The 12,706-nt window shown below is 37.5% G+C and overlaps 1 protein-coding gene across 1 annotated transcript in view; it reads right to left on the bottom strand.

Annotated features, from left to right (window-relative positions):
• DMD (dystrophin) overlaps nt 1–12,706 on the bottom strand; it is a 2,292,995-nt gene that overhangs the window by 504,080 nt on the left and 1,776,209 nt on the right. The window contains 1 exon segment of the mRNA XM_026451980.1: nt 8,099–8,288. Coding sequence (XP_026307765.1) covers nt 8,099–8,288 — 190 coding nt within the window.

The following is a 12,706-nucleotide window of genomic DNA, read 5'->3' as shown; positions in this document are numbered from 1 at the left end:
AGTGATTACTTTGTATCATTCTAGATAATTGTTTAATGTAAATGGCAACATCCAGAAGTAGGCTTTAAAGGTTTTAATACAATTAACATGTTTACGTATGAATGAGACATGGTTCATGTTACCATGGTAACATGGTCCAAAATGGTACAACACTTATAATCAAATAGCTAACCTCATATTGCATTAAATTGGGGTGATTGTTTTTTCATTACTGAACCAAAAGTGGATTCTAATTTTCTGTATTCAGTCTTTCTTTCTGTAGGAGATGAAAGACCAGTCCTGAACATTTGTCCCCATTGGCTCCCTTTTCTAACTTCTAATTGTTTTCATTATTTCATTTTGGATTTTCTCTGAGATCTACAGGAATTCAGGGTCCCAAACTGGAAAATAATAAAGTAACTAAATATAGCAAGAAGACAATCATGTGAGTCTTGAGTATTCCTGAGCATTATAGTCAGAGGTTCCAACTGGACAACAGATTCATGGGTAGAACATGCTGCATTCAATTCAATTGGTATCTATTGAGCGTAGAGATAGTAGTATTGTGAATGAGGATGGGGATTTTATAGTAGCAATATGAGAATAAGAGGAATAATAAAAATTTCCATGTTTATATAAGAGAAGAAACGAATTATCTTATTGAAAACAGTTTTTCATCATCTTGGATACATTATGCAAAGAGTTTTACTTTTTCCATGATATAATTTTTTTTTTTTTTGAGATGGAGTCTCACTGTGTCACCCAGGCTGGAGTGCAATGGCACGATCTTGGCTCACTGCAACCTCTGCCTCCCAGGTTCAAGCGATTCTCCTGCCTCTGCCTCCCGAATAGTTGGGATTACAGGCGTGTGCCACCACGCCTGGCTAGTTTTTGTACTTTTAGTAGAGACGGGGTTTCGCCATGTTGGTCAGGCTGGTCTTGAACTCCTGACCTCAGGTGATCTGCCTGCCTCAGCCTCCCAAAGTGCTGGGATCACAGGCGTGAGCCACTGCACCCGGCCCATGATACGAATTTTATGCCAAAGCTTTGCTAATTCTTTGCCTTTCTCACAATTAGTTTATTAAGAGGGTCCCTATAAATATGTCTTTTTGAATAACATGGACAATAGTATCACTTAATACCAATTCTGTACTACAGTAAGTAACATTTTGGTGACATTTTGAAGTATTTTTCTGAGTGGACCATGGAGAAATTCAAATAACGCCAAAAATTGTGTATAATATAATTTATTTATATGGCTTCCATGTTGATGTCCTTCAGTTTTAAATCTTTAACCCAGATCTTTTTCCAAACCTTTTTTTTTTTGAGACGGAGTCTCGCTCTGTCACCCAGGCTGGAGTGCAGTGGCCGGATCTCAGCTCACTGCAAGCTCCGACGCCCAGGTTTACGCCATTCTCCTGCCTCAGCCTCCCGAGTAGCTGGGACTACAGGCGCCCGCCACCTCGCCCGGCTAGTTTTTTTGTATTTTTTAGTAGAGACGGGGTTTCACCGGGTTAGCCAGGATGGTCTCGATCTCCTGACCTCGTGATCCGCCCGTTTCGGCAAACCTTACATTTACATTCACAACTGCTTCAAGAGAGGTAATGTTTTCATCTCTGATTTTTCACTTATAGTTACCTCAAAATCAAACACATTCTTGACTTCGCTCCTCACAACGGTTTGCCATCTTGAATTCTGCAACTCATGATTGAGCGAAGATACTCCCTTCAGTCAATCATGCCAAGTGGTAAGTAGGCACTGATTTCTCATTTTACCTCACATTTTCTGCTTACCTCCACCTCCCACAGAATATATGACAGGGTTGATTTTATCTCCAAATAGCTCACATATCTGTTTTGTTTGTTCAACCTCACCACTTTGATCATCAGTTCTTGCTTGGCTTGTTACAGAAATAACTTCTTAACTGTTGTCCCTTCACGGGTCTCATACCCTTCTAGTTCATTCTCCTAACCACTGCCAGAATGATCTTTCAAAAACATAAGTTTGATTAGTCCATTTACTTGCTTAGAACTAGGCTATGACTTATGGTGATAAAGTCCAGAGTCTTAAAAATAGGTGGCAAGGGGCAGAGAGAGCCAGTTTACACTTACTGAGCCCTTCGAGTCCAATAGTCTGTCTCTCTGGTATGCATTTTACATGTATCTTATCATTTAATTCTGACAAAATCCTGTGATGTTCTCATTGTATAGAAGAGTATAATTGGGACTCAGAGGTTAGACGATAAGCTAGTAAGTGCTCAATAAGGGGTCTTCCTGCTTACAAGGTACATACTCTAGCTGCTACATCATGCTTCTTTCCACACAATTTAGCCCCAGCTGATCTTTCTAATTTCATTTCTTGTAGCAACCATACCCCAGCCAAGTTCCTTCAGATTCTCACACTACCACACTGACAAAGCCTTTGGATATGGTGTTTCCTCTATCACAAATGCTCTTTTCAATCCCATGAACCTAAATAACTCCTAACAATTCTTCTAAGGTGACTTTCTCTAAACAGAGGTTCTCATTGGACAATAGATTCATTGGTAGGTCATGCTATGCTCAATACAATTGCTATCTATTGTGAGTAGAGATATTTTAAAAATCTCCACCAGTGCATAAGCAAGGTTAAAATCCACTGTTCTAGGTGAGTTTCCTGGCCTCTTTGGAAGACTTAGCCTAGTCTTCTGTTTTTGCTAGACCCCGTTCAGCTTTCTACTGTAATTTTCATTAAGCTATTATAATTTTGTCTTAGGATGTATATCTTCACCTCTGGAATGTGAACCTCTCAAAGGCAGAAATAATGTTAAAATACAGAGGCTTTTGAATATATGTTACATAGTGATCCAGTATGTCCACACAGACACACACACACACACACACACACACAGAGACACAAACACACACACACAAACCATTGAACCAAAGTTTTGCGAACAACATTGAAACTTACTTAAAAGTGATGGACTCCTTATTTCTAATCTATTTGATTAATTTCATTCATTTCTATCTTAAAAATATGGATTGATACTCATTAAATTGATTATACAACCCAGTACTTTTACTGAACTGTTTTTGAAAAGCACCTTTCTTGGGGCCCTTATGATGGAATTAGTTCCCTTATAACAAGAGGAAGTGTCATCAGAGCTCTCTCTCTCTCTTTCCTATGTTAGGACACAGAGAGAAGGCAGCCATCTACAAACCAGGAAGAGGGGCCATCACCGGGCCCTGATCTTGGAATCCCAGCCTCCAGAACTAAGAGAGATAAATTTCTGTTGTATAAGCCTTCTTTCTCTTACCCACCCCCCAAAAAAGAAAGAAAATCATCTCTCTGAACGTGTTTGTATCACCAGACCTAACACCATGACACATGGCGGGTGTTTAGCAAAGATACGTTGAATTAATAAAAGTTCTCAGAAAAATTATATATATATATACACACACACACACACACACACACATATATATGTATATAATTTTTAAGTATCCAGAGCAGAAGGCATTCATCACTAGGCAAATTAAAATATCAAAATTCACTTTCACACTCTTTAGACAACAATCAAAATGGAAAGATTAAAAAATACATATAAAACTCAATTCAAACTAAAGCAACAGGAAGGAGTACACTAAAGGTTTCTTCTTCTTAGAATTAGGGGCCCTTAAATTGCCTCTGCATTCTCAGATGGTCCAAGAAATATGATACTCCAATTTATTAAGGTACTAATTGTGCCACTAAGATTGCATTCTTTCTTCTTTCTTCGGAATTAATCAGTGGGACAAAATTTTGGTGAGAAACTTCTCCAATTTTATTTTACTTTATTTTTTAAATTTATTTTTTTTGAGACAGAGTCTCACTCTTTCACCAGGCTGGAGTGCAGGGGCACCATCTCAGCTCACTGTAACCTCCGCCTCCTGGGTTCAAGCAATTCTCCTGCCTCAGCTTCCTGAGTAGCTGGGACTACAGGTGCGCTCCACCACGCCCACCTAACTTTTGTATTTTTAGTAGAGATGGGGTTTAACCATGTGGCCAGGATGGTCTCGGTCTCCTGACCTCGTGATCCGCCTGCCTCTGCCTCCCAAAGTGCTGGGATTGCAAGCCTGAGCCACTGTGCCCAATTTTAATAACATATTAGAAATCAAAGATACCTTAATTCATAGGTGTACTCAGATGTACAATTCAAAGTTTACCAAACCTGTCTCTCTGGAAATGTTTTATTTTTCAGGAGAAAATTTTTATAATGAGGGGATTGAGAGGAGACATAGGTAAAACATGAGATTAGGGAAGGGAGTGATTTGAAAGATATGGCCTGAGACATGACCCAGATCACAGATGAAGGAATCTCATACATTCATTGCTCCTTAGTTTGTCTTGCTGAGAAAAATATATTAATTACACCACCTTTATGACCATCATAAAGGTCACCACATCCCCACATCCCCACATCGTCTTTACAAACTAATATTACAATGATCTCTCAGGGGTACTTAGAGAACCACTTAATATTTGTGAAACTCTTGTGAAATATTCAGAAAGACACGGAGTCTTTCCATTTTCAGTTAGTTACCCAGGGTTTTATGGTAGTACTTTGAACCATGAACAGCTTTGTCAACTCTCTTAGGCCCAAAGCAGAAAATGTTGTGGACAGAGAAATAATCTGATTCAATTATGAATTTTTTTTTTATATAAAGGATAAATCTGCAATTTAAACATTCTGAAACTTTCACCCCTAAAGGCCCAGTTAGCCTATCAGAAATAACAATATTTGTAAGAAACATCCCCTTATCCTGAAGTACAAGGACGACTGTAGTGTTCTTGATTTTAGTAAAGAAAGTGAGTTATACCTTTTTATAATACGGGAGGAAGTTCTAATGTCTTTCAAAGAAGAGTTAATCATGTTAATTCCATTCAGAATGTATATGCTTTATATTACACATATGTTTAAATAATATATGAATTATGATTATTGCTGAGAGAATAAATATCTTAGGAAGTGGCTGATAGACAAAAGTGATAGGTAGTCTAACAAGAGCTGGAGTCTCCATATATAGAAAAATGGATTGACAATCTTAGAGAAAAACACATTTTGTGAAGGTTTTCACCCTCTCTTCATTCACTAGCATTTGTATGAAGTAAATCATCACTACTTTTGGGGTAGACAGATATATCAAAATCTATTGGCAGAGCTGTTGCTTTGGCTAGGCATTTCAAATTTCCTTTTTTTAATATATGAGAACTATGATTGCTATATAGCATGAGTCTATGAATACAATGCTACCAGCTTCTTCAAATGAAGTGAAAAACATGCCATTTCACTTTTCTCCTACATACATATTATAGAAAATTCCTTTTGTTCAAAATAAAAATTCATAGAGGGAAAAGAAGCAAACACTTCCATTTAGCTGAAATACTGAAATTGCATGTAATCTCTTAAGGTATGCTGTTTGATTTACTTTCAAGCTTGACATTTCCATTTGTTGCTCTTCAACACCAGTTTTTTGACTCAATTCAATCAGCTGAAATGTGCCATTAACAATAATCAATAGTTTCAGTAGTTTACCGTTTTTACCATGACATCTCCAAGTCTTTCATCAAAAGATCGTTATCCAACCATCTAACTAAAAATCAGAGTTGGCTATAAATGTCATTTCATTCCATAAAATGTAGTTTAAACCTCAGGCAAGTGGGATTTATAGAAAACACAATATTAGCTGCCAGGGAAGAGGGAAACTGTCTCTGTTTTAAAATAATTTTGGAATCTTAGTTAACCTTATTATAGTTAAGAAGCAAATGTTGAGGTTTTCAGGAGCTCTATGGGAGTTTTATCTGGATTTTGAGAATAAATATAGTTTATCACTTCGGGGTTGAGGCAGTAAAAAGCCCCTGCCTTATTCCCAAACTCCCTCTTTTTCTACCTCAGGTACACTGAAAGTTGCATGTAATATGTGCCCTAGCTCGAAGACGGAAAAGAGTAGCCTGATCGACATTGGACTTTATGTGAGCAACAAATAAACTTTGGTTTGGTTAAGCCACTGGACAAAAACGAATAAATACATTTTCTTGAGTAACATGGGATAAGCTAAGACATTTTCTCAGCATGATTTCCAACTGCTTTTGAAAGAGGGATCAGAAATCTAAACATAAAATATTTATTTTCCATGCATCCATAGTAAATATAGTTAGGACACATGGTGAATCTTCCCTTTAATGATTCATAAGCTTGCAGTTTCTCAAGATTAGAAATACAGATAAATTTTCATTATGTAATACAGCAGATATAAATACAAAGTGTATAGTAGAAAATAGATGTGTTTTTGCCCTCAACTAGAATTATTCACTACTTAAAGAGATGTTTTATTAAGTCCTGGACATCAAATAATTTTTTAGTCATTGGGCTATTCTTTTTCAAAGTAATCTGCTAAAAATAGACTTAACCAAAGTTTATTCTTTACCTATCAGAGCTGACGAGTAAAATGTAAACCCATGTTGTTTTGTTTTGTTTTGTTTTAGTTTTTGAGATGGCACTATCTCAGCTCACTGCAACCTCTGCCTCCCGGGTTCAAGCAATTCTCCCACCTCAGCCTCACAAGTAGCTGGGATTACAGGCGCAGGCCACCACACCTGGCTAATTTTTGTATTTTTAGTAGAGACGGGGTTTCGCCATGTTAGCCAGGCTGGTCTCGAACTCCTGACCTCAGGTGATCCACCCGCCTCAGCCTCCCAAAGTGCTGGAATTACAGGCGTCAGCCACTGCATCTGGCCAGGAAACCCATGTATCTATTAAAATCCTGGAATGACTTTATCAGCATTTGCAATATTATACAATAAAATTTTATTTATGAAATAGCCTAAGCCAAATATATTACAGTAGTACATTGTCTAACCATACATCTAAGAGTGAGCAAAAAACTCTATATTTGCATTGCCCTTATATTCTATCACAAGCCATGGGAGATATCTATAAAGTCTGGTATTTTTCCAAACAAATTACCTCCAAATGATCAAACTAACTCAACACACATTTTGGAGGAGAAAGTGGGGTCAAAGCAGGATGATGAAGCAAGAATGATAAATTCAGGAGCCATAAATTGCCACTGTTACCTACTCCTATGCACCAGAGCAGCAAAGTAGATCAACTATCACATCAAAAAAGAAAAACAGGAGAAGGAGAATAATAGGAGGAAGAGAGGAGAAGGACTTCTGCTTATTGTGACTCGATTCTGGAATTATTTTTTCAAACTAGAATATACTATCATGTTTTTTATAATAGTTTAAAAATATCAAAAAATAAAGTTAATCGAAAAAATCAATCATTTTATTATAATGATTTATATCCAAATTGTATTTGAAAGACTAGTACAGTTATTATATCAAGTCAGAAAAACCAACTATACATAATAAAACTCCATAATAGTTCAGGAAAATTATACCAGGTATTGAGAATAAACTTTAAGAGCTTCTTTGTACTCCAGAATATGATTCTCACCAAGACTCCATTTAAACAAAACTACCCCAAACTCTGTTTTCACTGTTTATGCATATGGAACTTTATGGAAATAATTTTTGTTTCTAGGAAAAACAATTGTCTGAAAATTGTTTGATCATTAACTATGACAAATTTAGCCATCTCATTCTTATTTTCACAGATCATGTTAGGAAGAAAGCTACAAAATGCCAGATTAACATTTCAAAACATATTTGAAAGTAATGAAGGGAAACTGATTCAGTTAGCAACGCTAAATAAAACAGACAATTCATACAGATGCTTTCCCTGTAAAATATTAAATAAACACTCAAAAATGTCAACTTTTAAAATTTAATAAACCAATCCCTAAGTTATTTCTCTGAGCAAAGTTTCTCCTTGACCGAAGCTCTGGTTTTATATGCAAATGTTTTCCTGATCAGAGCATGTATTTTTTCTAAGATGAGGGTGTTAAGTGGAATTATAAATAATGTTTCTTTCTCTGTCTGCCTCTCTCCTCCTTGTCCAAATGCCGAAATATATCAGGCTGTATAAAAGCAACTATTTTGTTTTGTCCCTGGCTTGTCAGTTACAAGTACAAATGCTGAGAATTGTTCAATTGGATCCACAAGAGCGCTAAAGCAGAAATGCTTGACTTACTTGCCATTGTTTCATCAGCTCTTTCACTCCCTTGGAGTCTTCTAGGAGCCTTTCCTTACGGGTAGCATCCTGTAGGACATTGGCAGTTGTTTCAGCTTCTGTAAGCCAGGCAAGAAACTTTTCCAGGTCTAGGGGGAACTGTTGCAGTAATCTATGAGTTTCTTCCAAAGCAGCCTCTTGCTCACTCACCCTGCAAAGGAACAAATGTTCAGATGCAATTATTAAATATCAGAATGGTACACCTAGTGAACTCCATAAAAAGAGAAAGATGGAGGAACTAAATTGTAATATACCAACAATGGGGTAAGTTGTTGCTACAGCTCTTCCTTTAAGCAACAGCTATAATATTGTGCAGTCTATTTACTTTCATTTTTATTTAACCTAAAGGCATTTGTATGGGGGAAGGCATGCAATAATGACAATTACAGATTTCTATAAACCCCTCTCCGCAGAGGAGGTTTCATATATATATATGAAATATATATATATATATATTTGAACATTTGCAAGTTCATTTGAAAGTTCAAAGTATCTTTTTTCAATTTTCTAGTTTTTGTTGGTCAATTTTGAAAGCTTATTTTTAATATACTGCCAAATTTGAGACTAACCTTTGTAGTTAAAACCCTAAAATCCCTGTACCATGCTTGTCTTTGATGCTGGTCTGAGGCAGAAAACAAGCATTTGATATGCAAAGAGAAAAGTCAAGAAAATACAAACCTAGAGTCAAAAGGAAAAGACTAGAGGAAAAGACAAAAAGAAGGGGATTGGAGGGCAAAGGAAGAAAGACTAACAAGTAGAGAAATAACATTTCATGGAAACTATCATTTTGTGCAAACTATCATTTTGCATGACTCTAGTTATACCTATTGTGTTATTTTTATATTTAATTACTTGATCATACAACTGAGAACATTTTCCAAAATAAAAATGTTATGTGTAACAAAAAGGAGTAGAGCCTTAAAACCAGGCAGATCTGAGTTCAATTCCCAATGTTCCTTACCAATTACGTGATATGGCATGTAACTGATATTACCTCTCTGATTCTCAGTTTCTCATCTGCAATATCTATTGCTGTGATGAGAATTAAAATAGAAAATTCCTGTGAAGTTGAGTGCCCCACACGTTATACAGTTATACATTACAGTTACTCAAAAACGTTAGTTCCTTCTACCCATATCCCCTTTCCCCATTCCTGTAATATTTTAAAAGGATGAAACAAACTCTTTAATGACAAAAACTCTAAAAATGTATTCATATTTTTGATCATACATATATATATATAACGCATGTATTGTGGATACATACACATATGCCCTCAGCAAATATCTATATAATAATAGCTTAGAAAGGAAAATTGCCTTAGGCATAAACAGTCCCGTCGGAAAAGATTCAGGTAAACTTTGTCTGCAGTGAGGAAATTAGTACTCTATTTAAATGTCTTATTTGCCTTCTATTACTACACAAACACTTTCTGGGATTAAACATAAGCTAAAAATGGATTTTAAAAAATTGAACACTTGACTATGATACACATTGCTTGTTAAGATGCGATTGTCAATAATTATGCAAAACTGCAATTTATTTCAGCAGCAACTTTATCATGGGATGTGCAAACCAGGCAATAAACAACTCCTGCCGAGCCAGCGGCAGCAAAGCCCCCGGAAGAGCTGTTTATTCATCATGGGTGAGGTTTTTGCTGAGCACACAGTCTTCCACAGTGGAGTTTCAGTGCTCATACTGGATAAAAATCTTCTGTCTGCATTAACTGGTGGAGGGTAGAATAGGTTTATGAGGATGCAGCTACTGGAAAAAAAGTAAGCATTGCACTAAGCTATATATCAACTCCTAAATAAACTTTAATACTGCACAGCTGAAAGGTAGTGTAGGCTGCTGGTTGGGCAAATAAATTAAACCTCGTGTAGTTCAAGGGCTAACGTGGACTGCCGGCTCCCTGTTTATCTAGTTTTCAGGCAAACTATCAACGCAAAGAGAAATATCAAAATAGTCATTTATCTTTTTATTTATTATGGCTGAAAAATTCAGAACCATTGCAACAACTCCAAGAATCTCAATGTTACAATTGGGCATGCACCTTACAGTCTGAACCATGTGTAACTGCTGACAATTGACTGGGTTTGACCTACAAAAGTGGCAGTTTCATGCAGTTTGCTTTAAGACTTACTCCATCTCCAGTGCAAAATTTGGAACAGAAATAAGCTGTCGCATTCCAGAATATAAATGCAGGGTTAGACATTTGACATATTTTCTAATGTAGTCCCATTTCAAACAAAAATTTAAAAATATGAAATCTCCCGTGGCAGAGTGAAACTTAGAGAATGTAATATTGTGCATTTTATCACCATCAGCTTCATGATGAGTTGCACTTGCTCATCTTAGCGCCTCTATCCTTAAACTAGAAATGCCGCTTACCCTCTGCTTCCAGAGGAAGTAACTAGTAAATAACTTTCCAAGAGTTATTTGCAAAATGCAATGCACATAAATCAGATGAAAGGGTTCTACCGAGACAATGCGATTTTCAGCCAAATCCTACCAGCAAGTTTGCTGCTTTGTAAATTAGGTCCTTAGGGAAGAACAGTAACTCTTTCAGGACAGTAAGGAACCATTTTCCTAAATGATACCCTTGTGGTCTGAAATATTGACAACATCAGGCTGAATATTTTCTAATTTGGAAAATACGTTAAAAATTCAATGGCAATAACAGTAGAAAATCTCCTCAAATGAGCTCCTTTACATGCCTCTTTAATAATAGGTAAGACTATCGTTTCCTGCTTGTGCGGGGGTTTTACGGCTTCAACATTTCTCTCGGAATCTGTGTGTGTGTACATTGAATTCCTAAATTTTAATTGTGCCAGGTCTAGTCTAGAATGAGTCAAGAATACTTAATTTCCATATCTGTGCATCCAACATGCTCTAAATGTATCATATAGTCTTAAATTTTCCTGAACCATATGGGTTTAAATGGCTTATATGATAAATAAAATGTAAAAATAAGAATCATAAAGAAAAAAAAGATATGTTTAGAAAAAAAAACCAAAGTTCTTGAATTAGATTTTTTTAAAATTCCTTTTTCCAAGTTATCAAACCACAGGCCCTGGAGAAAATTTGGCTGAATTTTAAAAGTAACAATGACCAGATATTAGAAACTGTAATAATGCTTTGCAAATAAAATCTACTGTATTGGTTAAGTACTTTTTTACATAACAAAGTTTTATAATCAGCTATTCCAGCTTTATGGTGCACAAAAATAGCTGAGAATTTGATGGAGTAAGGAATAATGTGATTTCAGAAGGTTTTCATTCTATTCATAAGAGCACTGTGTACCGTTCTCAGTGTGTAAATAAGGGCAGCCTGAAACAGTGTTCTCATAGTCCATGGACCAGCAGCACCAGCATCGTCTGAGAAGTTATTAGAAATGCAAATTCCCAGGCCTCAGCCTAGCCCCGCTGAATCAGAGACTCTGGGTAAAATCCAGCAAGCTGTGTTTTAATCAGCCTTCCAATCTATGCTAAAGCCGGAGAATCACAGTTGCCAGAGACCAAATTGGAGAACGACTGGTGTAGTAGATGCTAAGCTGGGCTGCCCAGATCCCTTTTCAGGACTGAAATACTTCTGACCCCAGCTGCTGGTAGTGCTACTGGCTGATAGTCCTCAGCTGTTATCCCTATTTGAAAGTTGGCCTCAGCTAAAGAGAGGTGCCTAGCCCAAAGTTACCCACTATGTCCCCGAGACAGGCTGCACGTATTGGTTGATGGGAGAGTTGTGGGGTATGAAATCCTGGGTCCCTTGCTGCAACTCAGGACAATTCTGAAGGGCTATCCTACCTTCAGACTTCAGAGATCCTCCTGGGGAAGGCTAGGAAGGAGAGGCGGAGGGTTGATTGTGTTGTAGTCGTGACTGTATGGCAGCCCAGGTTCTCCTTCCGCCCAGTCTTGCTCCCTCGCCTTTCCTCCCCTCACAGGTGTTAATCCTGAGAGCACTCTCCAATAAAATTCCTTCATGCTAATCACTTTGTCAGAATCTGCTTTCTGGGAGAACCTGACCTCCTGAATTTTCACGCTGAACAAGGATTTTAATAATATACTTGCCTAAGAAATATATGTGGTCTCCAAAGGGAACAAGATGGAGGATTCTCACATGCAATAATTGTGCCTGAATTGCTACTGCACTTTTGGTTGCCCTTTAAGGAAACCTATAGATAATGCAGGTTTGCATTATCATCAGTTACAAGCAAGAATCTACTGAAGGGGCAGAGTGTCGCAGCTATAAAGCTTAGTGCAACCCTATACCTGCCAAACGAAGTGTTTATCCAGAGACAATTTTGCAGGAAGGTAAAGAATCACAGGGCCGGGCGCGGTGGCTCAAGCCTGTAATCCCAGCACTTTGGGAGGCCGAGACGGGCGGATCACGAGGTCAGGAGATCAAGACCATCCTGGCTAACACGGTGAAACCCCGTCTCTACTAAAAATACAAAAAACTAGCCGGGCGAGGTGGCGGGCGCCTGTAGTCCCAGCTACTCCGGAGGCTGAGGCAGGAGAATGGCGTAAACCCGGGAGGCGGAGCTTGCAGTGAGCTGAGATCCGGCCACTG

This window comes from Piliocolobus tephrosceles, chromosome 12 (genome assembly GCF_002776525.5).
Source record: "Piliocolobus tephrosceles isolate RC106 chromosome 12, ASM277652v3, whole genome shotgun sequence".
Taxonomy (NCBI): Eukaryota; Metazoa; Chordata; class Mammalia; order Primates; family Cercopithecidae; genus Piliocolobus; species Piliocolobus tephrosceles.
The sequence above is the reverse complement of the archived record's forward strand: the minus strand, read 5'-3'. Positions and strand labels throughout refer to the sequence as shown.